Here is a 27,485-nt window from a genome sequence, read left to right on the forward strand (position 1 = left end):
AGGATGGAGCTAATCTTTTTTATTTTTTAAGATTTTATTTGTTTGAGAGAGAGAGAATGCATAAGTCGGCGGCAGGGGAGGGTTGGGGGGGGGGCTTGGCAGAGGGAGAGGGACAAGCCGACTTTGCACTGAGCTGGGAGCCTGACAGGGCTCAACCCCATGCCACTGAGATCGTGACCTGAGCTCAAAAGCTCAACTGACTGAGCCACCCAGGCGTCCCATGATGGAGCTAGTCTTATATAGGATATTAGGAAGTTTGGTATTTAGTGAATGCTGGACTTTCAGAAATGGGAGTGTTTAGGGCTGGACAGATTTTTGGCTCTGTTATCACTGGAGTACCTTCACTGTTCAGAAGCTCACTGTCAGAAACTTGGCCATTGGAGTGAGGCACTTAGCTGATTGGCTTTTGGCTAGGAGCCTGAGACTGTCCCTGCTTGGCTGTCTTTCTGGACTGGGATTTATAACTGATTGATTGATTTTCAGAAGTTCAGTAAAGATACTAATTGTCTCGCTTTCAGAAATGTGCTACTGGGGGCGCCTGGGTGGCTCAGTTGTTAAGCGTCTGCCTTCGGCTCAGGGCGTGATCCCGGCGTTATGGGGTCGAGCCCCACATCAGGCTCCTCAGCTGGGAGCCTGCTTCTTCCTCTCCCACTCCCCCTGCCTGTGTTCCCTCTCTCGCTGGCTGTCTCTCTCTCTCTGTCAAATAAATAAATAAAATCTTTAAAAAAAAAAAAAAAGAAGGAGGGGCGCCTGGGTGGCACAGCGGTTAAGCGTCTGCCTTCGGCTCAGGGCGTGATCCCGGCGTTATGGGATTGAGCCCCGCATCAGGCTTCTCCCCTATGAGCCTGCTTCTTCCTCTCCCACTCCCCCTGCTTGTGTTCCCTCTCTCGCTGGCTGTCTCTATCTCCGTCAAATAAATAAATAAAATCTTTAAAAAAAAAAAAAAAAAAGAAATGTGCTACTGGAACAAGGCTGACTCCAGTGGGCTGATATTCAGAGCCATGTGTATTGATGCATAGGTATCTCAAATGAACTGTGAGTAGTTGTTAAAAGTCGTTTTGTTTAAAGGATGGTCTTTCCTTTCTTTTTTTAATAAAGATTTTATTTATTTGTTTGTTTGTTTATTTATTAGAGAGCATGTGTGAGAAAGTGCAGACGGTGGAAGGGGCAGAGGGAGTGGGAGAAACCCACGCCCCGCTGAGCAGGGAGCCCAACACCAGGCTCAAGCCCAGGACCCATGAGATCATGACCTAAGCCAAAGGCAAATGCTTCACTGACTGAGCCACCCAGGTGCCCCACTTTTTCTTTTCTTGAATTTGAAAAATAAGAATTTCAAATTCTAAATGCCATCTATTGATCTTCCCTTAGCCTATCTTGCAGGACAAATCATAAGGAATTGTCTCTTCGTTTTTTGTTTTTTAAGTAAGCTCTGCACCCATTGTGGGCTTGAAATCATGATCCTGAGATCAAGAGTCACGTGCTCTACAGACTGAGCCAGCCAGGTGCTCCAGGAATTGTCTTGATCTTTATTTGTAGAGATATGATTTTCAACTAGTGTTGTCATTTATTTTAAGATTTTATTTATTTGTTTATTTATTTGACAGAGAGAGAGCACATGCAGGCAGAGCGGAAGGCAGAGAGAGAGGGAGAAGGAGGCTTCCTGCTGAGCAGATAGCCCAACGTGGGGCTCGATCCCAGGCTCCTGGGTTCATGACCTGAGCCGAAGGCAGATGCTTAACTGACTGAGCCACCCAGGCACCTCAATAGTGTTGTGACTTAACTGAGTGTAGTGTCAATTACAGTGGTGGGAAAATAGATCTAACTGCTGAATTTTGGTAGTTTATTGAGAAAAGCTGAATATAAAACACTTCAGGCATCCTGACAGTGTCAATGAAGAATGCAGAACAAAAATCATTAAAGGTAGGACATGTCCTATATTATAGAGAACTCCTGGAAACCCGTATCATGATGTGCCTCATGCAATTAAGACAGTGCCTAAAACCTAGTAGTTGCTCATTGAACATATATATGAGAGCATTGAATTTCCCTGACAACAAGTTTTGCTATTGATTTTTACCATTCTGACCTTGTCTAAATACCCTCTTTATCTCTTCCTCCAATTGCTCCATGTTTCCAGGAATGGAAAAAGAGAAGAAGCAGAGGAGGAGGGGGACAGGGAGGAGGAGCAGGAGGGCCTGTAGACAAAGCTTTGACTGTGGTCAAGATTCCAATACCGCTATGTGCTGAGCTTCATTCTTTCATTTCTCATACTTCAGGACTCAGAAATTTTTTCAATGATAATCTCAGCTCCCTGCTGAAACCTACCTAAAATAACACGTGAGGGGCACCTGGGCGGCTCAGCCAGTTAAGCGTCTGCCTTCAGCTCAAGTCATGATTTTGGGGTCCTGGGAGTGAGCCCTGCACTCAGCATGGAGTCGGCTTGTCCCTCTCCCTCTGTTCCTCCTCCTGCTCTCTCACTCTATCTCTCATATAAGTAAATAAAATCCTTTTTTTTTTTAAGTCAGGAACCCGCTTTGTGTTTGAGCAGCAATCTTTTTTTTTTTTTTTAAGATTTATTTATTTATTAGAGAAAGAGTGCTAGAGAGAAAGCACAAGTGGGGGGCAGATGGAGAGGGAGGAGCAGACTCCTCCTTAAGCAGGGAGCCCGATGCAGGGCTGGATCCCAGGACCCGGGGATCACCACCTAAGCCCAAGGCAGACACCCAACCAACTGAGCCATCCTGGCACCACAAATAAAATCTTTAATAAAAAAATAACACGACATGACCTCATGGTGTCTCAAACATTTGACAATGACAGACACTGTACAGGAGAAAATGGCATTCAAATGGTTGTGATCCTTTTCAGAGAGGTCTCAGATCTTAAAAGTAATTCTACCTATCTTAGGATATGGAATAAGAAATATTATCTGGGAAAAAAAGTGCCCCTTGCTGGGTTGATACAGTTACTGATTATACAAGCAGGAGAAAAGTTTGAGGAAATTTGTCCACTGACTTCATGGGTGCTCAACATCCTTTTTTTCCCTTCCACTCCATAGCCTTGTCTGGAGTCTTTTCTCTCTTGTCCCTAACCAGAACTGAAGTTTGCAAAACTGATCTTAAAACGCGTTCAATATGTTATTTAAAAACCAGCAAGGTAATTGTTATTAGCTCCCAGATACAAGTGGACTTAATGGTGGTGTGTGTCCATTTGATTTTGTAGCTTTGGGGAACATGTGAAATAGTACAATGTCTACAAACATATCTGTGATTGGTCCACAGTACACTTCACGAAATCTGGATGCGGGTCTCTAAGGAGGAGAGAAGTCCCACCGAATCCTCGAGGAGTAGGGCGTACCACTGACCACGCCCTTCGCCGTGGTCCCTTGCTTTTCCCAGGAACTTCCGCGCAGGGCCACTTACCGGTGCCTATAGCTCATAAAGAACTACATTACCCAGAAGCCTAAGCGCCGCAATCCAATGAAGGCCCAGGAGGGGGGCGTTTCCATGAGTGCGAAAGGCGGCTGGGCGGGACTTCCGGCATCCTCCTTGCATTGGCCAGGATCTACGCAAGCCGGAGCTTTTGATTGCTTGCTTAGGCCGGAGGTGGGCGGGGTGGGGGTCGTCTCCGTTTCACTGAGGCTAGTCGGAGGCTCGGTGTTGGCGGCGCGCATCGTGGCCCAGCGGCTGGGGCGAGACTTGGGACGGCCGTGTTTGCGTCTCCGACCTAGACCTGGACCTCTCCGGGCCCCCGCTCCGCCCACCGAATCTGATGGCGGCGGCCGCGCCCACGGACCCGGCTCAGGTAAACGCTCGTTCCCCCGCCCTCCCCACATCCAAACCCTAAAGGCTTGAGCCAGGCCCGGGTGTTCCGGACACGGAGGCGCCGGCTGGCGGGGTCCCGGTGAGTGAGGGGCCGGCTGGTGCAAAGGCTGGAGGGGCGCCTGAGGCGGGGGTTTCTGACCTCAGGGGACAGAGAGCGTGAGGCGGCGGCACGCCTTTCCTGAGAAGTTGTACTCGCATTATGAGGACTCTGGGAGCTATAGGGGTTTTGAATAGAAGAAGGACTTGATATGAGTGGGGACTAAAAAGATAGCCACATTTTTCCGCAGAGCAAAACAGATTAGTTTGGGGCGTGGTATACGAATGTGGATTCTTGGAGACCATTAAGTAGGCTAGTGCAGCGGACTCCCCAAAATGTTCTGATGGTGGGTGAATCAGAGTAGTGCCAGAAGACAGGGAAGAAGTGGTCAGATTCTGGATAGATTTTAAAGATATAACCAACTGTAGTTACTGCTGCATCACATGTGGGTGTGATTGAGAGTAAAGAGTGAAAAACCAAGTCTTTAATTTTTGCTGTTCGGTTTTTCATGGACGTCTTGAAAATGGAAATCGGGAAGTCGATGTAGGGAGGTTTCAGAGGGATCATAAGTTGAGTTTTGGACATGGTTGATTCTGAGATGTCTCGGGATAGAAGTGTCACATGGGGATCTGGGATGGAAGGTGGAGGGTTCAGGGAGAACCGGCTGAGTTGGAGATATCCACAGGGTGAGAATAGTGGTCTGGACTAGGTCAGGGCCTGGAGATCAGATTTAGGGGTAGCAGTTATTTTATTTTATTTTAATTTTTAAAGATTTTAAATCTCTACACTCAACATAGGGCTGGAGCTTACAACCCCAAGATCAAGAGCCCTGTGCTCCACTGACTGAGCCAGCCAGGTGCCCCATAAGTATGTTATTTTAAATGGTCCCTGGTGTGAAAGGGGAGGACTGTTGTGGGGCGGAGGGGGGGCAGTAGGGGAGAAAGCGTGGGCATTCCTGGCACTTCCCACCAGAAAGATGGAGTCCTGGCATTTGAAAGGATTCTGCCCAGTGTCTGCATGAAGAGAAGGCTGTAGGGCATGAGGATCCTGGTATGGGATGGTGACCCACCAAGGTCGGGGTGCTGTAAAATCGCTACTGTCTGACGACCTCACCTTCACTTTTGAACACCCTGGCCTAAGGGAAACACACGTTGAAAAGCTCCTCCAGTGCTAAGAGTGATTCCACTTCACTCAGTCTTAACAAGACAAAATACCTCAAATACCATATGATAGATTGTCCCAGCCTCTTTATGTTTTTGACTTAAATTTTCCATGGACAAACTCTTTGGGGGCATATTGCCTCACAGGAAGTTCCTACCAAAGCATTCCTCATATTATAAGTTGTTACAACATAAGAGGTGTTTCTGCTCACATGCCCTATATGTGATTTTTATGAGTGTAGTGGAAGCAAAACTGTAACCATCTTAGCTTGGATTCTTTTTCTTTTAATGGAAGTATAATTGACACACAAAGTTACATTAGTTTCAGCGTATAAGACAGGTTTACATATAATTGGCTGGGACTCAAGAAACTAACAAGAGAAAGATAGTTTATTGATGTATGCAACACAGATGGGAGAAACCTAAATCAAAAGTAACTCAAAATGGTGGCTCAGAATTCCAGTTGATAGAGCATTTTCAACAAAGAACAATAAGTTTATCGAGAAATGACAGGAAGAAAAGTTGTGTTAGATTTCCAAAGGTAGGAGACTGTGGGAAGGTAAACACATGGGAGGAAACTGATGTGTGATTTGTTTGCAGATTCCTTTGGTGCCAGTCTTTGGTCTGGTAAGGATCTATCTCCAGTAAATGGAGAATTTATATCCTGCTTTTGGGAAGAAAAGGGAGATTTTTTCTGTGTTTGCTGTTTCATGATTGTCTTCAGCTCAAAATAATTTTTTTGTCAGAGATTCATATTTTGGGATATAGATTCTGGTTTCCTTCTTGAACTGCAAAACAGCCAGTGAAAAAAGTTTGGAATATCTAAATTCCTAGATTGTTCTCACTTTGTATCCCCTGTCAGATTGATTTCATGAGAGAATTAAGCATTTATGTCCTGAAGAATCCATTATAGTTAATGAGTTGATTTTTCTTCCATGCATTTAGACTGCTCCTAGGCATGTACCTTCCATGTTGTTGTTGCTGTTTTTAAGGTTTATTTATTTATTTGTCAGAGCGCACAAGCATGGTGAGCAGCAGGCAGAGGGAGAAGCAGGCTCCCCACTGAGCAAGGAGCCCAGGTGCGATTCAGTCCCAGGACCCTGGGATCTTGACCTGAGCCCAAGGTAGATGCTTAACTGAGCCACTCAGGCCTCCCCTTCCATGCTCCCCCCCCCATGGGGTTTTTAAGACAGTATTCACTGAAATTATTTTATGTAGGAACCAATTCTCTTATGGAGCCCTATTTGTGAAACTCTGTGTAAGATTATGACCACACCAATTCCAGTGTGTAGGGGTGGGTTTACCCCACACCAAGTCGCAATTCTCTGACCCACCTGGGTATCCTACAGTTCAGTTCAAATCTGACACTATTTACCGGGAAATACCATCAGATCTTAAGTGTTTAGTCCTGTAAGACTGTCTGCCCTTCCCCCTTCAGACACCAGTCACACATCCATGTTGTCACCTATGTTTCTGACCAACTGGCTATAGATTGGAGGTTCTAATGACGCCCCTCCTTGGTTTTGATTAATTTACTAGAGTGGCTCACAGAACTCAGGGAAACATTTTACTTAATAGATTAGTGATATATTATAAAAGGATATAATTCAGAAACAGCCATATGAAGAGATGCATAAGGCAAGGTATGGGGAAAGGGCACAGAGCTTCCATGCTCTTTCCTAATGCACTGCTCTCCCTGAATCTCTACTCATTCACCAACCAGAAGCTCTTTGAACCCTTTGGGGGTGGTTTTGGGGCTTTATGGAAGCTGTATTATGTGGGCACGATTGATTAAATCATCAGCTGTTAGTGATTGATTGAACTCAGTCCCTAACCATTCAGCTCTCTCCAGAGGTCAGGGGGTAGGACTAAAAGTTTCAACCCTACAATCACATGGTTGATTCTCCTGGCAACCAACCCTCCTCCTTAAATGCCTTCCTAAAGTCACCTTATTAACAAAAGAAAAGACATCTTTTCCTCATCACTTAGGAAATACCAGCAGTTTTGGGAGCTCTGTGCCAGAAACAGGGACGAAGATCAAATATGTATTTCTTGTCACTGTCTTGTATATCTTGTATATCTTGTCACAGTGTATGTCACTATCACACTGACCTAGTAAATAAATATATACCTATGTCCATTGAGAATTCAGAAAACTTTTAACCTGTATTTAATCTGATTTATTTTTGCCTTAGTGAATGTAAGTGTTTAAATGTTCAGTGATGTAAAACCAAGGTGAATGTCTTGTGAACGTTACATTCTTTTTTGAATATTGTATTCTTAATATCACCTGTATGCTTATTTTTTGTTTGATTTATCTCTTTCTGAGAGGATAGGCAAGAGCAAGTAATTTACACATTTGTACCCACAATTCTGTTCAGTTTTTTACTTTAAATGTTTTATATAGTGTAATTATAAAGAGAGATTGTCAGACTGTGTTAAATACATAGGCGAAGTCTGTGCAGTCTGTAATAAATGAGCCTTCATTACAAAAATAGAGAAAAGCTAAAAGGAATGGAATGAAATAAGACACAAATACTAATAAGAGGGTTGGAGTGATTATATTAATATAAGAAATTGTCAGCTTCAGAGAAAGTAGTATTACCAAAGATAACATAGGGACATTTAAAATATTAGATAAGTAATTTAATCAAGAAGATGTAAGAATGCTAACTGTATTTGTACATAAGAATAAGCCTTCAAAAACTCTTTAAAATTTTTATTTTTAATTTTCCTGAAGATTCATTTATTTATTTGAGAGATAAGTGAAAGAGAAACCACATACAAGTGGGAGGGGCAGAGGGAGAGGGAGAGAGAATCTCAAGCAGACTCTGTGCTGAGTGCGGAGCCTGACATGGAGCTCGATACCTTGACCTCAAGGTCACAACCTGAGTGACTATAGGAGGGAGGGACACTGCAGGCACAGAGAAGGAAGAGGAGCAGACCCCACACTAGGTACCCTGGACACCAGGAACCCACAGTAGGAAAACTAATACCCATAGTATTTGGCTTTGAAAACCAGAAAGGCTTAACTTCTTGAATTCTTAAAATCAGGAATGCTTAACACCTAAAACTTTAAAACTCAGTGGCCTTGGAGGGAGATAGGAAACAGTCCCTGACCTTAAAGAGACAGCATAAAAACAGCCCCACTGAGATACAGCATAGAAGCAGCAGTTTGAAAAATGCCTGATGGAAACTGAAAGGAGATTTATTTGCTTGTTTCAGAACATGTGCTGGAGGGGCAGGGATTTTAAGGAGACTTCTCCAAGAATAAAGGAGTTGTCAGATGCCATTTCCTTCCCCTGCACCCCTAGGCTAGATACATGGACACCTGCAGGAACTACCGCAGAATGAACTCTCTTCATTTACTTGCCACTGGCACACCCCACCCTCTCTAATCCAGCCTTACTGGAGTCCGTCCAAAGTGACTGTATGTCCCCTGCCATAGCAGACCAGTGAAAACCTTGCTAGTACCATGGGTGTCATGCTCTCCTGTGGACCCCACTCTGCAGGAGTTCTCCAGTGTGACTTCAGGTTCTCTCCCAGAAGCAGAACATCACATACCTTGCTAACATGCTCGTGTTCTCCAGCAGACCTACCCCTCCAACACCCCTTCTGCAGCACTCTGTCAAAAGAGGCGCTACGAGCATGGCAGTGTGCAAGGAGTCTGGACAGGGGCCAGCACTACTGCAAAGTGACTTCAGTCCTGGGGAGAAGGGAAGATAACCACACACAACAGTTTGACTGCAGCCCCAGCACTGGGTTGGGAGCAGACATTGGGCTAATTGCAGGCTATGCCCACCAGCGAAGTCCTCTCAGGACAACACAGAGTGCCCTGCTGTTCAGTGTGACTGCAGCTCTGTCAAATGCCTGGTCTGACTCAACTCAAGCCCAGGGGTGGCCCCCGACTGCCCCATTAACAATACAGGTACCAAACCCTGCCCACAACAGGCAGAGCGCCATTGCAAATTACTGAACTGAAGGCAAAAGTGGCTCAGCCATAACAGTAGGGTGCACATAACACACATAGGGGACACCGCTGTAGCACCAGGTTCTGGTGAAAAGGCAACATTGCACTGCAGGACGCTACAGAGCCTTTTCTTCATAAGGAATAAACGACCACTGAACCAGCCCTACAAGAAATGTTAAAAGGGACTCTAAGTGGAAAGGAAAGACTAAACAGGAGTAAGAAAAGTAGGAAGATCAAACACAGTAAAATTAAGTATATCTATAAAAATTGCTAAAGGGATTCACAAAAGGATGTAAAGTACAACACCACAGACTTAAAATGTGGGGTGGGGGAAGAGGATTAAAGAATGGGTTCACACTTGTGACTGTCAGCTTAATATAGACTGTTATATGCATAAGATATTATATACAAACCTAATGGAAACCACAAATCAAAAACCAGTAATAGATATGCAAAAAAAGGAAGGGGGGAGAAATTTGAGTATATCACTAAGGAAAGCCAGAAAACAATGAGAGCAGAAAGCAAGGGAAGAAAGGAACAGAGAAGAACTGCAAAAATAATCACAAGACAAGTAACAAAATGGCAGTAAGTACATACCTATCAACAATTACTTTGAATGTAAATAGACCAAATGCTTCAGTCAAAAGACATAGGATGATGGAGTGGGTAAAAAAGCAAGACCCATCTATATACTGCCTACAAGAGACTTACTTATGACCCAAAAATACATGCAGATTGAAAGGGAAGGGATGGAAAAGCACTCATGATGTAAATGGAAATGAAAAGAAAGCCAGGGTACCAATACTTATGTCGGACAAAATAGGCTTTAAAACAAAGACTGTAATGAAACAAAGCAGGGCATTGTATAATTATAAAGAGAACAATCCAACAAGATATAATAATTTTAATTATTTATGAACCCAACATGTTAACACCCAAATACATAAAGCAGCCAATAGCAAACATGAAGGGAGTAATTGATAGTAATACAATAATAGTAGGGGACTTTAACACCCTAATTACATTGATGGACAGATCATCCAAACAGTCAGCAAGGAACCAGTGACTTTGAATGACATGTTGGACCAGATGTATCTAACATATATTCAGAACATCCCATCCTGAAACAACGGAATATACATTCTTCTCAAGTGCGTGTTGAACGCTATCCAGAATAGATCATGTTAGGCCACAAAGCAAGTCTCAACAAATTCAGAAAGTCATACCATGCATCTTTTCTGACCACAATGCTATGAAACTAGAAATAAACCACAAGAAAATATCTGTAAAGAACACAAATATGAGAACACAAATACAGAAAAAGTCTGTAAAGCCACAAATGAGTGGCTCAGATGGTTGAGCGTCTGCCTTCAGCTCAGGTCATGATCTCCAGGTCCTGGGAATGAGTCCCATGTCGGGCTCCCAGCTCAACGGGGAATCTGCTTCTTCCTCTCCCTCTGCCTCTCCCCCTGCTTGTGCTCTCTTTCTCAAATGAATAAATAAAATCTTAAAACAAAAACAAAAAACCCCACAAATACATGGAGGTTAAATAACATCCTACTAAGTGATGAATCAGTCAACCAAGAAATCAAAGAAGAAATAACAAAATACATGGAGACAAATGAAAATGAAAATGCAATGGTCCAAAATCTTTGGGATGCAGCAAAAGCTGTCCTAATTGGGAATTTTATAACAATACAGGCCTACCTCAAGCAGCAAGAAAAATCTCAAACAACCTAACCTTACACCTAAAGGAGCTAGAAAAAGAAGAACAAACAAAACCCCAAACCAGTATAAGGAAAGAAATGATAAAAATTAGAGCAGGAATACAATAGAAACTAAAAATACAACAGGTCAATGAAACCAGGAGCTGCTTTGAAAAGATGAACAGAACTGATAAACCTTTAGCCACACTCATCAAAAATTAAATTAAATTAAAAATTAAAAAGAGGGGTGCTTGGGTGGTTCAGTCAGTTGAGCATGTGCCTTCAGCTCAGGTCATGATCCCAGGGTCCTGGAATAGAGTTTCACCTCTGGCTCCCTGCTCACCAGGGAGTCTGCTTCTCTCGCTCCCTCTGGCCCTTCCCCCTGCTCGTGCTCTTTCTCTCTCTCAAATAAATAAAATATTCAAAAAAATTAAAAGGAGAGGACTCAAACAGAATAAAAAATGAAAGAGGAGAAATAACCAATGCCACAGAAATACAAAGATTATAGGAATATTATGTAACATTATATGCCAACAAATTGGATAATCTAGAGGAAATGGATAAATTACTAGAATCATATAACCTCCCAAAACTGAATCAGGAAGAAATAGAAAATTTGAACTCACTGATTACCAGCAATGAAATTGAATCAGTAATAAAAAATCTCCCAACAGGGGCGCCTGGGAGCCTCAGTCATTTAAACGTCTGCCTTCAGCTCGAGTCATGATCCTGGAATCCCAGGTTCGGGCCGCGTGTTGGGCTCCTTGCTCAGCAGGGAAGCCTGCCTCTCCCTCTCACTCTACCTGCTGTTCCCCCTGCTTGTGCTCTTTCTCTCCCTCTGTCAAATAAATAAATAAACATTTTTAAAAAATCTCCCAACAAACAAAAGTCTGGGGCCAGATGGCTTCACAGGTGAATTCTACCAAACATTGAAAGAAGAGTTAATACTTACTCTTCTTAAACTATTCAAAAAAATAGAAGAGGAAGGAAAGCTTCCAAATTCATTTTATGAGGCTAGTATTATTCTGGTACCCAAACCAGATAAAGACACTACAAAGAAAGAGAACTGCAGGCCAATATCTCTGAACATAGGTGCAAAATTTCTCAAGAAAATACTAGTAAACTGTATCCAACCAAACATTTAAAGAAATCATTCACTACAATCAAGTGGGACTTACTCCTGGGATGCAAGGCGGTTCAATATTCGCAAATCAATCAGTGTGATATAACAAGAGAAAGGATAAAAACCACATGGTCCTTTGAATAGATACAGAAAAAGCTTTTGACAAAATGCAACATCCACTCGATAAAAACCCTCAACAAAGTAGGTTTAGAGGAAATATACCTCAACATGATAAAGACCATATATGAAAAACCCATAGCTAACATAGTTAGTGTGAAAAACTGGCAGCTTTCCCCCTAAGATCAGGAGCAAGACAAGGATGTCACCACTTTTATTTAACGTATTACTGGAAGTCCTAACCAAAGCAATCAGACAACAAAAAGAAATGAAAGGCAGTCAAATTGGTAAGGAAGAAGTAAAACTTGCATTATTTGCAGAGGATATGATACTCTATATAGAAAACCCAGAAGGCTTGTCCAAAAAACTACTAGAATTGACAAATGAATTCACTAACGTCACAGGATACAAATCTATTACATTCTTATACACTAATAATGAAGTGCCATAAAGAGAAATTAAGAAAACAGTCCCATTTATAATTGCACCAAAAATAATAAAATGCCTAGGGATCTACTTAACCAAGGAGGTGAAAGACCTGTACTATGAAAACTATAAAACACTGATGAAAGTGAAGATGACTGAAACAAATAGGAAGATGTTCCATGGTCATGGGTTGGGAGAGTAAATATTGTTAAAATCTCCCTATTCCCTAAAGCAATGTACACATTTAATGCAATCCCTGTTAAAATAACAACAGCATATTTCACAAAACTAAAACAAACAAACCTAAAATTTGTATGATACGGAACTACAAAAGACCCCGAGTAGCCAAAGCAATCTTGAGAAAGAAGAACAAAACTGGAGGTATCACGATCCCAGATTTCAAGATACACTACAGAGCTCTAGTAATCAAAACATTATGTTACTGGAGGAAAACAGACACATAGGTTAATAGAACAGAACAGAGAGCTCAGAAATAAACCCACTACTATATGGTCAATTAATCTTCAACAAAGGAAGCAAAAATATCTAAATAGAGGGGCGCCTGGGTAGCGCAGTCGTTAAGCATCTGCCTTCGGCTCAGGCCGTGATCCCGGCGTTCTGGGATCGAGTCCCGCATCAGGCTCCTCTGCTGGGAGCCTGCTTCTTCCTCTCCCACTCCCCTGCTGTGTTCCCTCTCTCGCTGGCTGTCTCTGTCACATAAATAAATAAAAAAAATCTTTTAAAAAAATCTAAATAGAAAGTCTCTTCAATAAATGGTGTTTGGAAAACTGGACAGCTATATGCAAAACAATGAAACTATCATTTTCCTACACCATACACTAAAATAAACTCAAAATGGGTGAAAGACCTAAACAGAAGACCTGAAACCATAAAAATCCTGGAACAGAACACAGGCAGTAATTTCTCTGATGGGTCATAGCAACATTTTTCTAGATATGTCTCCTAATGCAAGGGAAACAAAAATAAAATATTGGGACTGCATCCAAATAAAAAGTTTTTGAAGAGCAGGGAAAATGATGAACCAAACAAAAAGACCACCTACTGAATGGGAGAAAATATTTAAAAATGGTATATCCAATAAAATATCCAATAAAAAATATAAATAATAATATATATATAAAGAACTAACACAACTCAACACCAGAAATCAATTAATTTAGTTAAAAAACGGGCAGAAGACATGAACAGATGTTTCTCCAAAAAAGACATCCAAATGGTCAACAGACCCATCAAAAGATGCTCAACATCACTCATCATCAGGGAAATGAAAATCAAAACCACAATGAGCTTTCACATCTGTCAGAGTGGCTAAATTCAAAAACACAAGAAACAACAAGTGTTGGTGAGGATGTGGAAGAAAAGGATCCCTTGTGCACCGTCGGTGGGAATGCAGCTGGCAAAGTGATAAATATATATCTCCAAAGGAATATTATTCAGCCATAAAATAGACTGAAACTTTGCCACACGTGATAATGTGTTTGGATCTTGAGGTATAATGCTAAATGATATTGGTCAGAGAAACACGAATGCCATATGATTTCAATCATATATGGAATTTAAGAAAGAAAACAGACAAATGTGAAAAAATGAAACAGGAAACAAGACTCTTTTTTTTTTTTTAAATGATTTTTTATTATATTATGTTAGTCACCATACAGTACATCCCCGGTTTCCGATGTAAGGCTCGATGATTCATTAGTTGTGTATAACACCCAGTGCACCATGCAATACGTGCCCTCCTTACTACCCATCACCGGTCTATCCCATTCCCCCACCCCCCTCCCCTCTGAAGTCCTCAGTTTGTTTCTCATAGTCCATAGTCTCTCATGTTTCATTCCCCCTTCTGATTACCCCCCCTTTCTTTATCCCTTTCTTCCCCTACCGATCATCCTAGAGGAAACAAGACTCTTAAATATAGAGAACAAATGTGATTACCAGATGGGAGGTGGGTGGGGGATGGGTGGAAAAGCTGAAGGGGATTAAGAGTACACTTACGATGGGTACTGAGTAATGTGTAGAATTGTTGAATCACTATATTGTCCACATGAAACTAATATAACACTTTGTTAATTGTACTGGAATTTAGAAAAAAAAAAAAGTTGAGAGAGGATATCTCCAATGTCTAAAATGGTGAAGGGATCAAAACGTAGTCCATACAAAGAAATAGTATTAATTGGAGCAAGAAATAAGACTCTAGGCGCGCCTGGGTGGCTCAGTCGTTAAGCGTCTGCCTTTGGTTCAGGGCGTGATCCCAGGGTCCTGGGATCGAGCCCCGCATCAGGCTCCTCTGCTGGGAGCCTTCTTCTTCCTCTCCCATTCCCCCTGCTTGTGTTCCCCCTCTTGCTGGCTGGCTATCTCTCCGTGAAATAAATAAATAAAATCTTAATAAAGAAAGAAAGAAAGAGAGAGAGAGGGAGGGAGAGAGAGAGAGAGAAAGAAAGAAAGAAAGAAAGAAAGAAAGAAAGAAAAAGAAAGAAAGAGAAAGAAAGAAAGAAAGAAGCCTCTAGTCTAAGGGGGAACCCTTGGTGGCTATGAGACCTATGAAAAGATACAAACACATTTAAGTTTAGGAATTCATACCAAGTACAACTGTCTTTACCGAACACATAATAGAATGTAAAGACAATTCTAAGTCATCTGAAAATTTTACTAGAATTAATCTCACAAATATAGACACAAATAGCACTAAGACTATATTAATAATATTCAGCAGTGTATAAAATGTACTGTATACTATAACCAAGAGAGATGTATTCCAGTGATCCCAGGTTGCTTTAATATTAAAAAAACAAAGAATGTTATCTAACATATTAACAGCTTAATGAAGAAAAAGTATCAATTTGTGCAGAAAAATCACTAGCATGAGTGAATGTAACAGTGCTATGTATAGGTTCTTTCCCTTTACGTATATGTATAAATACACATGTGGGAGGTAGATATAGATGTGAGTGAACTGTAGTCTATATGTCAGCAACGTGTAGAACACAACAATTGAATGATAAAATTTTTACAGATCAATTCTATGGCATCAAATAATAAAATTCTTAGGAATGAATATGATGAAATATGTTTAAGTTCTTTCATTAACATTCATTTCCAAATATTTTATTGAAAACTACAAAAGTTGTCTGAATATTACTGAAAACTTCATTGTTGAAACCTACAAACACTTCTGCTCAGAGAAATTAAATGTGTCCTAAATAAATGCTATTTTCCATAGAATTGGGTGGTTTCACTTTTTCTCCCCAGAAGTGTACAGTACCCTCCTTTGGTCTTCAGTGTTAAAGGATATTGTTCTATTGGACACAGAACCTGGTGAGCGTGAGTCAGTAATTCATCTGAGCTTCCATTGACTAGAGAGGTCCGCCTGAGGCCCAGTTTACCTCAGGACAATTGGAGAGGTTTGAGGGGTGAGTTAATGGTTCCCACAGGTGATGAGCACCTGGAACCCTCTGAATCAGGAGTGTAGGTTAAGAGGATGTGGGTGGTCAGGAGTCACTTTCCTCCATTGTGAAGTGTTTAAAGTAGTGTTGGGAGATTGACCAGAGGATAGCATGTAGTTCCGGGCAATAACCCCAACCTCCCCCCCCCCCCCCCCCGTGTTTTAGATACTATTATTTCCCCCATGTCAGCAATGAGGAAATGGAGGCTTAGAGAGGTGAGGCTTCCTGTCCACGGAACCATAATCAGTAATGGGGTTATTTGCTTCATACCCAGGTAGCTTCTCTCTAGAGCTCAGGCCCTGAAATCAGATGCCATCTGCCAGATTCCATTGCCAATTTGAACCCAAACACCATGTGATTGGTTATAATTCAAGTTTAGCATTTATGAATTTGAACATAAGATCTAGAAGAAATGTGCTACAGAATTTGAATTAATGTCCACCTTTGGCTACCATTTAGTCCAAAGGAAAAAAATATTTCCTAAATTGTAAATCTTGAATCATCTTGCTTAGAAAAACATCCTTTGTGTAATGGGCTACCTGAAATGTGTAACAGCATCAAAAATAATTTTGAATGTCACAGATTGTACACACTGTGCCATCCTGTAAAATTTTTAATCATTCCTGTTAAGTCTACTTGTTGGTCTGGGGTATGTGTATTTGAATTTTGATAGATACTGTCTTTAACTCTGCAAATAGGCAATCTGGACTCACCTTCCACCACATGGGTACATGAGCCTGTTTTGTGGTGATGAGGTTCGTATCCAGGACTAACTGTGCACCTTGCTCCGTTTTTAGTGCTTTATAGATAACATCACCAAGATGTAGGTACCATTTTTTCTTGCCATTTTAGTGAATGGAGCGTTTGTGCAAGGATCATTTAAATAATCGTCACAGAGTTCTGCCAGGGAGGTTTTGTCTTCATTTTTCATTTTATATCATGGAGGTGAAATGGGACATATTCTCCTCATGCCCCAAATTAGGAGGGGTGAGGCGCACCTGGGTGGCTCAGTGGGTTAAGTGTCTGACTCTTGGTTTTGCCTCAGGTCGTGATCTCCGGGTCTTGGGATTGAGCCCTGGGTTGGGCTCCATGTTCAGTGGGGAGTCTGCTTGTGGATTCTCTCTTTTTCTCTCTCTCAAATAAATAAATAAATAAATCTTTTAAAAAATTAGGAGGGGTGAGGCTGGGATATACAAATCCTGAACCTCCAAAATAGCCAGAGATAGTTTGTTCATGCTTAAGACATGGGCCACCTGCTGGAGACTTGAAGAGGAGGTGTGGAGTGCAAAATGTGGCTTGGGAACAAATGGCAGGCTCAGCATACCTTAGGCTTTCAGTAAATGCTTCCTTTGCCTTTCACCTGCTGACCACCCTGGCTTCTTTTCTGAGCCCTGTGGAGTGGTGGTTACAACAATACCCAGAAGGCTTTGTGTCGTGAGGTGGCAGCTCCCAGCCAATGATGGCCTGGAGAGGGGGTCTTTTCCTGCCAGTGCTTCAGTCACAGCAGGACTCCTAAGAGTCATTGTCTTCGTGGTGGCCGTGTTGTTTTGTTTTGTTTGTTTGTTTTCAGAGAGGACTCTGTATTGGAAGGCAGGTGGGCCATCCTGGGAGACTTGCTCAAAGAGTTAAGGCAGGATTCCCACAGGCAGAGGGGACAGCCCACTGCTGGAAACTGTAGTTATTTTGAGATTATGGACCCCCCCCCCCGGGGAAAGGGCAGGATACAAATTAAGTCAAATGGTGTGAAAACCTGTGTGCCAGAACTAGAGAGAATCTAAATTCTGTCTCCCTAGCATGACCAAAGCTGTATCGGGAATGTGCACAGAGGACCTTTGAGCTGTGGAGGAAAGTCATGGGCACTTATTGGATATGCTTAGCTGCAAAAATGATCCACTTTGGGCAACCCCAGGAGACCCCAGCAACTCTACAGCCTTTATCCCAACACATAGTCAGTAAAACAGTTGTGAGCTGCACTTAGCTGTGCAGCCAGCCTCGGCACCAGTTACCCAAACTGCTTCCAAATCTGTTCCCATCCTGGGAAGAAGGATTCAAGAAAGGGGTTTTAAAATATGTTACTTTTTCTAAAATCAATATCCTAATAACTTGGCTAATCCTGTGCAGCTGGTGGCACGGAGGCACCCTTCTGGCCCCTGGCCCTACAGGTCAGGTGCAAAGGCCAGTGGGCTGATACTGGCCAACCACACAAAAGTTAGTGATTAAGAGACAGCAGTGTCAAGGTATCGTCCTACCCCTACCCCCACCAGAGGTCACATGCTGGAAAAATTCCATCTTGACCACACTTTCTTGTAGAACCTGATGTCCTCAGATTTAGGAGGGGGTCCTGAAATTTCTTGGTTGGCTCCAGGGATGGGTGATGCTGTTGATGTGAAGGCCACTGATGGCATTCAGAAAGACGAGGAAGGAGGTGGTGAACTTGCACCAAAACATCAGGGTGAAGCCAGTGGATCTAGAGGATCTTTTCTTGTCCTTGTGCTGTAAGATTAATAAACCCCTATGTGGTATGTTGGTTTCTAGGGGTATAGAGTGACTGAGGGGAGCACTAGCATCTCCATCTCCAGCCTTTGTGCTCCTGTTTTATCCACAGGCTTCAGTGAGGACTGCTGAGGTTATGGCTGTGTGCTCACCTTCCCCCAAATGGGATATGTCTTCCTTTATTCCATCCCTAAAATTGTGTCTGTGGGCCCTGAGGACATGGGCTCAATCCAAGCAAGCAGTTACGTGGAAAGATTCCCCAAGAGGACCCAGAGAGATAAACCCATCCTAGGCAGATGGAGGTGCTTGGAGGCGCGGCTGAGCTGTGTTCAACACACCACAGGTCTCATTCCTTTCTGGTAGAGACAGCAGAGGGACAGGATTCAAGCCTAAAATGGTCAGCTCAGCCTCTGTTCTGAGGGTGGTGGGAGCCATAGGGAATTTGGAGCGGTCGCAGCAGGTCCCCTCACTGTGGAGTGGAGAAGATCGTAGAGGGCTGGGGTGCTGGTGGAGGCGGTGTGGAAAAAAAAGAGCCCCCCCCCCCCCAATGAGAACAAGCAAAAGCTGTTCAGAGCTTGCTGGCAGCATCACTTGCGTTTGGCTGAGGCTTGAAGACAGGCAAGGGAGCGGGAAAGCTGATTGGAAGCAGGTGCAAAAGTTAGGAAAGATGGCGGGTTTTTCTGAGTCTTGACCCTCTTGGTCCAGTTGCTGCAGTGGTTGTGGTTTGGCTTCTGCTAGTGGTTGCAGAGGTGGTGGGTCAGAAAACTTATGTATGTATGTTTGTATTCATTCATTCATTTATTTTTTAAATACTTTATTTATTTTAATATTTTTAGTTGACGTACAGTGTTAAAGTACAGTTGACATACTAGTTTCAAGTGTACAGTATGGTATTAACCATAAAAATAAAACTGCCAGTTATTGTGCCAGCAAGAGATGGGTTTATTTGGGAATCGCAAGAGAACTGCAGTCTGGGCCAAGCAAGCTGTGGCAAAACTATAGGCAAGTCTCCCAAAGGAGAGGAATACGCTTATTAGGGGAAAGTGGGAAGTTGGGAACGTTCTTATAAACAAAATGTCCACCGAAGTAAACTGGGAGTTTGAGGTATAGTTGCTTCTCATTGGCTGGGCTGAGAGCTGTGATCCTCTCTCATTGGCTGTGCTGTTGGGGCGTGTGTGAAGAAAGCCTTTCCTCCTTGTGGGTTAGGATAGTAGTTCCATGCGCAAGATCTGTCTCTTCCCGTATTTGCAGATGACTGTCAGTGGTAGAGCATGTGAAAGGTCCCCTTCCCGCACCTGCCAAGTCCATTTTAGTGAGGTTTCCCTGTATTAATTTTCACAATAGTGATTTTGACAGTTAAATACATTATGAAATGCTCAGCAAGATAAGTGTAGTCACCATACAAAATTATTACAATATTATTGACTATATTTCTTGTGTTATACTTTTCATCCTCATGACTTATTTCTTTTATAACTGGAAGAATTTTATATTTATATATGGTCACGCCACAGAACCAAGGAGGAGGCTATGACTATAGTGCCAGTGAGTATTGATGAGGTGTGTCGGAGTGATTGCTGTGAAGGAGGCAGAACAGCTTGTGTTTTCTGTTACTTTACTCGGGCCTGTTTTGTTTGCTGAAGTACATCGTGAGAGGGAAGGTGGGGAGGCAGAGATGACTCAAAGTTGTGAACATGCTGCGGCCGCCAACTGAACCGGGGACGTCAGTTGTCAAGTGGATGTTCAGGGGATTAGGTGGAGATAAGAAGGGCACAGCATGTGTATAACAGATAAAATAATCACCTCCCAAAGCCGTCCATGTTCTAATCCCTTGAACCTCTGGATATGGTACCTCACATGGCAAAAGGGACTTTATGTGTGTAATTAAATTGAGTATATGGACAACATGGAGAGATTATCCAGTGGGCCCAGTGTAGTCGCAGGGGGATAGAGTCAAAGAAGATTTCAGGAAGTAGACAGAGGTCAGAGTGATAATAATTGCTGGCTTTGAAGATGGAGGAAGGGGCAGAGAGTCAAGGAATACACGATGTCTTCAGAAATTGGGAAAGGTGAGGAAACAGATTCTTTTGTAGAACTGCCCGAAGGAACACAATCCTGATGACATCTTGATTTTGTCCTAGTGAAGCCCATTTTGGATTTATAATCTTTACAACTGTAAGAAGAAAAATTTGTGTTGACTTAAGCCGCAAAGCCGGTAACGATTTGTTACAGCAGCTGTAGGAAACTAATCCAGTGTGCAGCAGAGAACTGGAAGAAGGCTGAGGGTACCTGAAATATGCATGTAGTCCTGGGTGCCTGAGTTTGAAGAAAAGGTCCAGATTGGGAGGCCTTCAAGCAGGAATGGGGGCTTTCCTTTGGCAGTTGGGGCCACTGGAGGTTTGGGGCGGGATAGGATCCTGGTTGTATTGCCAAGCGGTCTCTGCATGCTGTGTGCAGAGCGACATGTGAGGAGTCTGGTGTGCTGTCTGTGGTGTGGGTGAGAAGAGCTGTGGTGGGTAGCTGAAGCTGTGAGGGAGGGGTGGCCTGAGAAGTGATGTGCACAAGAGGCGTGAGTGGGAACTGATGGTCCTGCAGGCCCATTACTGGGGGCTTCCATGAGAACAGTGAGCCCACGCATGATTTAGGGTACCCCCGGGGGATTGGCTGGCAAGTGGGAAAGTGGGTGAGCATGACATTGTTGTGGGTAGAAAGAGTGGGGATACTCTGTTAAGAGACTTTTCCCGGACCTTGCTGGCCATGTCATTGCAGGTCTGTGTGATCTCTGAGGACGTGTTCGTGTGCTTCTCCCGGGAAGAATGGATGCTCCTTGATGATTCTCAGAGACTTTTATATCAGGATGTGATGCTGGAGAACTTTGCACTTTTAGCCTCACTGGGTAAGGTCTGCATGCCATTCCCATCTGCTTTCTCTTTTTCTCCAGGGGCTGCTCTGTCCTTCCCATGGTCAGATCATGGGCACTGCCTCCTTGCCAGGTTTCCTGGAGTAGGTGCTGTGGATGCCCGGTTTGCGATGTATGGAGTGTTCTCATCTCTGAGTCAGCTAGTCCTCAAGCCATGCAGCGAAGGGTTTGGGAGTCACAAGGTGTGGTTTGCCAGTGGATCCCATGGTCTTGGTCATTTGCGGGGCTGGTGAATCTGTCCAGAATTATGGCACCTCTGTGCCTAAGGTTCTGCTTCCTTTCTCTAGGGAACATTTTCTGGGGCTTAATTGTACCAGGAGTTACAGGCACTCACATAGTTCCTACTTATGGGGACCTGTGTGCAGTTCCTTCAAAACCTTCCTTCAAGGTTTTTTAAAAAAATGTTTAAAGATTTTATTTATTCATTTTAGACAGAGAGAGAACATGAGCAAGGTGAGGGGCAGAAGGAGAGGGAGAGGATCCCAAGCAGAGTCCACGCTGAGTGCAGAGCCCAGCTTGGGGCTCGATCCCATGACCCTGAGATCGTGACCTGAGCTGAAACCAAGAGTCAGACACTCAACCAACTGAGCCACCCAGGCACTCTCCCCCCTCCCCAAGGTTTTTGTTTTGTTTTGTTTTTAACTTAAAGAGTGTCATAGGATGCGTTGCTCTGGCCAGTAGTGGCTGTTCACCTGTCCTGTGTCTCTCTTAGGAATTACATCCTCCAGATCACACTTAGTCACCCAACTGGAGCAAAGGGAAGATCCCCGGATGCCTGATCAGGTGGATACAACCCCAGCCACAGAAAGAGAGGCTCAGAAGGGACTTGGACCTGGTGAGTGTATGTGAGGGAAGGGCATGATATCAAGGTTGGGCTCAAAACTAGCAGTACTAACTTTTCACACCAGTGTTCGGCATCAAGCCTGGTGGCTCCACAGTATTTCTCCCCATCCTTCCCCATTCTTGACATTGCAGCTTATCTACTGTCGGACTTCTAGCCCCTTGCCATCTTCTATCTGCCCTGATCCCAGGCTACCCCCCTGCTGGGTCTGCATTGTTCTACAGAATTGGCCTACACTTAACGTGTCGGGAGATGCACACATACCCTTAAATAATCCTTGAGCACCAGCTGTACACTTGTAAGTGGATCTTCCTGGGCCTGCATGGGCCCTTCTGCACAGCACCCACCTGTCTGACAGCCAGATTTCTACTGGAAGCCATTTGGTGTACTCCATCCACATATCGTTGTCTTCAGGAGGCTCCCTTCATTCAGTGACCTTCAGAGACCCAGTTCTGCATTGCAACCCCTTCCTCAGCCTGTCCCTACCTCTCTTGTCCTGTGAACTGTGCCACTGAGGTACTCCCAGGTGTGTCGTACACACAATAACACTAGGGTCGCCCCTCCCCGGAAGCCTAACATGCATGTCAACAGTACTTCTCTGCTTTCAGGTTGTTGGTGTGCAGTGGAGGATGAGGCTACGTTCTCTGAGCAGAGTGTTTCTTTAGAAGGAGTGTCACAGGTCAGGACTCCGGTGGCAGGTCTGAAGCCCCAGCCATGTGACATATCTGGCTCAATATTGAAAGAAATCTTACACCTCACTGAATACCAGGGGGGAGAAGCCAGGCTGGAACCACACACGGGTGGGGCCTGTTGGAAGCACTTCTGGCTCAGTGCAAATGTCCATCAGCACCACGTTGCAGAGAAATCCTTTAGAAGAGATGAGGGCAGGGACTCTGTGAAAAGCTGCAGATTCTATGTGCCAGAAAAGACGTATTCATACAGTGAGCGTAGAATGGACTTTCCAGCCACCTCTGACCTTCTTCAGCACCAGGTCCCCCACATTAGGATGAAGCCCCACAAGAACCCCAGGCTTGGGGAAGCCCTTCGCCCTGGACAGCGGCATCACAAGTGCATTGAATGTGGGAAATTGTTTACCCGCAAAGACACACTTACGCGGCACCAGAGAATCCATACTGGCGAAAGGCCTTATGAGTGCAACAAATGTGGGAAATTCTTTAGTCAAAGCTGTGACCTTTTTAAACATGAGACCGTACACACTGGAGAAAGACCTTACGAGTGCAGCGAATGTGGGAAATTCTTTAGACAAATCTCTGGCCTGATTGAACACAGGCGAGTTCACACTGGTGAAAGACTCTATCAGTGCAGTAATTGTGGAAAATTCTTTAGTAGTAAGTCTAACCTCATTAGACACCAAGAAGTTCACACAGGAGCAAGGCCTTATGTATGTAGCACATGTGGGAAAGAGTTCAGCCGCAAACACACACTTGTTCTGCACCAGAGGACTCACACTGGAGAAAGGCCTTATGAGTGCAGTGAATGTGGGAAGGCCTTTAGCCAAAGTTCCCACCTTAATGTACACTGGAGAATTCATAGCAGTGATTACGAGTGCAGCAGGTGTGGGAAGGCCTTTAGCTGCATCTCTAAACTCATTCAGCACCAGAAAGTTCACTCTGGAGAAAATCCTTTTGAGTGCAGCAGATGTGGGAAAGCCTTTACCCAAAGGCCAAATCTTATTCGGCACTGGAAAGTTCATACTGGAGAACGGCCTTACGTGTGCAGCAAATGTGGGAAAGAGTTTAACCGCAAACACACACTTGTTCTCCACCAGAAGATTCATACTGGAGAAAAGCCTTAATACCACAGCAGATGTGGGAAATCCTTTAGCCAAGGGCCCCAACTTATTGTCCATTTGAGAATTCCTAGCAGTGATTATGAGCACAGCAGACATCGGAAAGCCTTTACCCAAGGACCAAACTTTATTCAGCACTGGAAAATCCATACTGGACAGAGGCCTCAGCAGTACAGGGAATGTGCTGTCTCCTTGTTCAGCCTAACAGCTCTCCCCAGAGTGAAGCTGTGAGGGTAGGCTTTGTGACGGAGCCATCATTCAGAAGTGGTACCTCACACATCTGAACATCTGTACTAAGGAGGTTCCTTGTGAGTGCCTGGTATGTCAGGTGCTGTCAGGAGCTGTGTTGCACATTGTAAATTGCCAAGTCCCTTTGCCAGTGGCAAAAGCTGTCCCACTATTACCATCTCTCAGAGTCCCACAGTGCGTGTTAGTCACTCCAGCACGCTTAGGCAGGCAGACCTGTGCTGTCTCCACAGTCCCTAGAAGGAGCCATGATTGGACTCTGTGGCCCATGGGGGGCCTTGTTTCCTCCCTTTTGTCTTGGTGAGGCATGGAAAAAATCACACAAGATGGGTTTTCCAGGTAACTTGCAAAGGTTTATCTTGATGGACTTTTTCGTCTTGTGTGATGCTCGTTGCGGATGTGTGCAATCTCAGCCTCCAGCCCTGGAATCACATGCCTCACATCACTCATGTTTATACAGTAATAAAGGGCTTATTCTTTGAGCTACTTTTATTTTTTTTTAAGATTTTGTTTATTTATTAGAGAGCCCGAGTGGGGTTGAGGGGGGTGGGCAGAGGGAGAGGGAGAAGCAGGCTCCCTGTTCACCTGATGTGGGGCTCGATCTCAGGGTCCCGGGATCATGACCTGAGCCAAAGGCAGATGCTTAACCAACCGAGCCATCCAGGTGCCCCTCTTTGAGCTACTTTTAATCTGGAGGGTTCTGCTCATTGTGTGGAGTGTGTTGAGGACACAGTTTTGTTCTGCCAACATAAAAGGATAAAGTTTGTGGGAATCCCCTCTTTTCCATGTCTCAGAGGGGACATGGTGAGGGCAGAGAAAAGCTCTCACTCCAGGTTTGGCCTAATTTGCATTGCTACCCAAGGTCCTCTAGGAAAGACTTAGGAGCTCTCTGAGCCCTGTCATGGCAACTTGGGTGTTAGTTTAATTTGTGGGTCCATAAGTAACTCTGTGGAGAGCTGGTTGTGACAACCTCCAGTGCATCTGGAAGCAGAATGAGTTTGGTCCCTTGTCCCTGTGGAATGTTTCATACCCCAAGCACTATTAAGAGGAGACTGGCCTTTGGTACCTGGCAAGGAGCCTGAGTTCAGAATTCAGTAGGAGGTGTCACTGGCTGGAAGACCTACAGGAGCCAGGTGGGAACTATAAGGGACGTAGAAACAACGTGTGATTAATACGGAGTTACAGAGATTGCAGCGACTAGAAGGATGCCCCACGAAAGGTACCTGCTCATAGTATTCCCATATTCTGGTGGAGCAGCATGAGAAGAGTACAGAAATTTTCAGGACTTCCAGAGCTGTTTCCTGTGGCCAAGATCACGTGTAGGACAAATAACCTAAATATTTTGTGGATTCCCTTAGACTCTAGATGCCTCAGGTTGGAACTGTTGCTGCGCCAGCAGGAAAATGGATTGAGGGAAGGGAGGTCTAGGATTCCAGGGATGTGGCTTTTGTGACTTATCCAATATTCTTTTTTTTTTTTTTTTAAGATTTTATTTATTTGTCAGAGAGAGCACAAGCAGGGGGAGTGGCAGGCAGAGGGAGAAGCAGGTTCCCTGCTGAGCAAGGAGTCTGATGAGGGACTCGATCCTAGGACCCTGGGATCACGACCTGAGCTGAAGGCAGACGCTCAACTGACTGAGTCACCCAGGCGTCCCGACTTACTCAGTGTTCTTGGTGACTCACAGAAACAGCTTTCCTGAGTTGCCAGTTTATGCTGCCAGAGGCGGGACTACTCCCAAGGCACGAGAGAGAGATGATGGAGTAAATAGGGTTGCCCATAGGATTTAATTTGTCTTTTTCCTATTTTCTTTTTTTTTTTTTAAAGATTTTATTTATTTTATTTGACAGAGAGACAGCCAGCGAGAGAGGGAACACAAGCAGGGGGAGTGGGAGAGGAAGAAGCAGGCTCATAGTGGAGGAGCCTGATGTGGGGCTCGATCCCATAACGCCGGGATCACGCCCTGAGCTGAAGGCAGACGCTTAACCGCTGTGCCACCCAGGCGCCCCTGTCTTTTTCCTATTTTCTTAAGGTAGACTATGTTATTTATTTGAGAACTCCCTTTTAATGTAGTCATTTTTTAAGTTTCCCTATAATTACTATGTTAGCAGAATTCCCCACATTTTGATACATTGTGCATTTGTTTCATCTAAGATAGAATTAGTTTAAAATTGGACTGAAAAAGTTCTAACTTTATTTCTAGGGACTTCTGAGTATCTATCTTTGACAATCTGCTAAGATAAGGGCCATGGGATTTATTATGTATTGTTTAATATCCAAAAATTTTCTGACCACACCTAGTCCCAGTTTGGTTGCTCATGGTTTCCAATTGACATAATGGTTAGATAGTCTGGCTTGACTGTGTTACCAGAAAGGCACAAAAACTCCTGCTGGAGTCTTCTGATTCTCTGGAAGCCAGGTTCTTCATTCACATATTTGTGGCTTAATCTGGGAGTGAATCACAAGAGTGTGTGAATAAGAATCTGGGAAACCGCGTGGATCTTTGACCCCCAATATGGCCCTGCATTTCTTTCTCTTGCTATGTTATATCCTTTGCTTTTAAGAAAACCTCATGTGAGTATGTTCTGTGGAGTCTTGCAAATATTTTCACTTACAATACTTGTGAAGTGTTTGTAGTTGGTGATGAGGATGGGATATTTAACATGACCCCTGATCATAATTTAAATAATAATGACTAAGAGGGGAGCGCCTGCCTGGCTCAGTTGGTAGAGCATGTGATTCTTGATCTCAGGATTGTGAGTTCAAGCGCTGCATTGAGTGTGGAGCCTACTTAAAAAAAAAAAAAAAAAAAAAAAGACTTACTGCACAGGAAGAAAGATGACAGAGGCTGATGAAGAAGGATTTTCGTTCACAGGCTGGTTTCCAGGCCACCCCTGGGTTGCGTATGCACAAGTGCCGCTCTCAGAAACCGGAGGAAAAACATAAGTGAGAACTGGAGTCTGTAGGTCCGTGCTAAATGGATCGCAAATCAAATACGAACTGAGGGGATGCCAGCCAAGAATGTGGTTCCTTGGCTGCCCCCCGCCTTTTCTGGCAAAGATAAAGGCATCCGAGAAGCAGCTAGAGGCTCTTAAAGCTGTAGATTACAGCCTGTGGTTCAGTATGATACCATACCTTCTATCGCTATCCCTCTGAGCCAGCTGATTGACATGATAAAAGGGGAGACGGTATGATGTGAGGCATGATGTTACGCATCTCTGTTCAGCTCTCTTGAGTGGGGTTTAATGCTGGGGGAAAGGTAAAGATGATTCAGAAGAAAGATAACTATAAATAAAAGAGATGGGAGAAATCTCAGAATAAATCAGATAAAAATGTTCAGGTGGTTGATTA

At 43.8% G+C, this 27,485-nt stretch overlaps 1 protein-coding gene across 2 annotated transcripts; it reads left to right on the forward strand.

The window, feature by feature from the left end:
- The first annotated feature begins 3,464 nt into the window (after nucleotides 1-3,464).
- ZNF671 (zinc finger protein 671) lies at nucleotides 3,465-24,623 on the forward strand. Of its 2 annotated transcripts, XM_026489430.4 has the most exons (4): nucleotides 3,525-3,804; nucleotides 21,090-21,216; nucleotides 21,953-22,075; nucleotides 22,690-24,623. In XM_026489430.4, exons 1-4 carry the CDS (start codon nucleotides 3,772-3,774, stop codon nucleotides 23,895-23,897), a joined length of 1,491 nt encoding a protein of 496 aa, XP_026345215.3. In that variant the 5' UTR covers nucleotides 3,525-3,771; the 3' UTR covers nucleotides 23,898-24,623. The 2 variants fall into 2 exon arrangements, with proteins under 2 accessions (XP_057169897.1, XP_026345215.3); XM_057313914.1 differs by lacking the exon at nucleotides 21,090-21,216 and having other exon boundaries at nucleotides 3,465-3,804.
- The last annotated feature ends 2,862 nt before the right edge of the window (nucleotides 24,624-27,485 follow it).

This window comes from Ursus arctos, unplaced genomic scaffold (genome assembly GCF_023065955.2).
Source record: "Ursus arctos isolate Adak ecotype North America unplaced genomic scaffold, UrsArc2.0 scaffold_19, whole genome shotgun sequence".
Lineage (NCBI taxonomy): Eukaryota > Metazoa > Chordata > Mammalia > Carnivora > Ursidae > Ursus > Ursus arctos.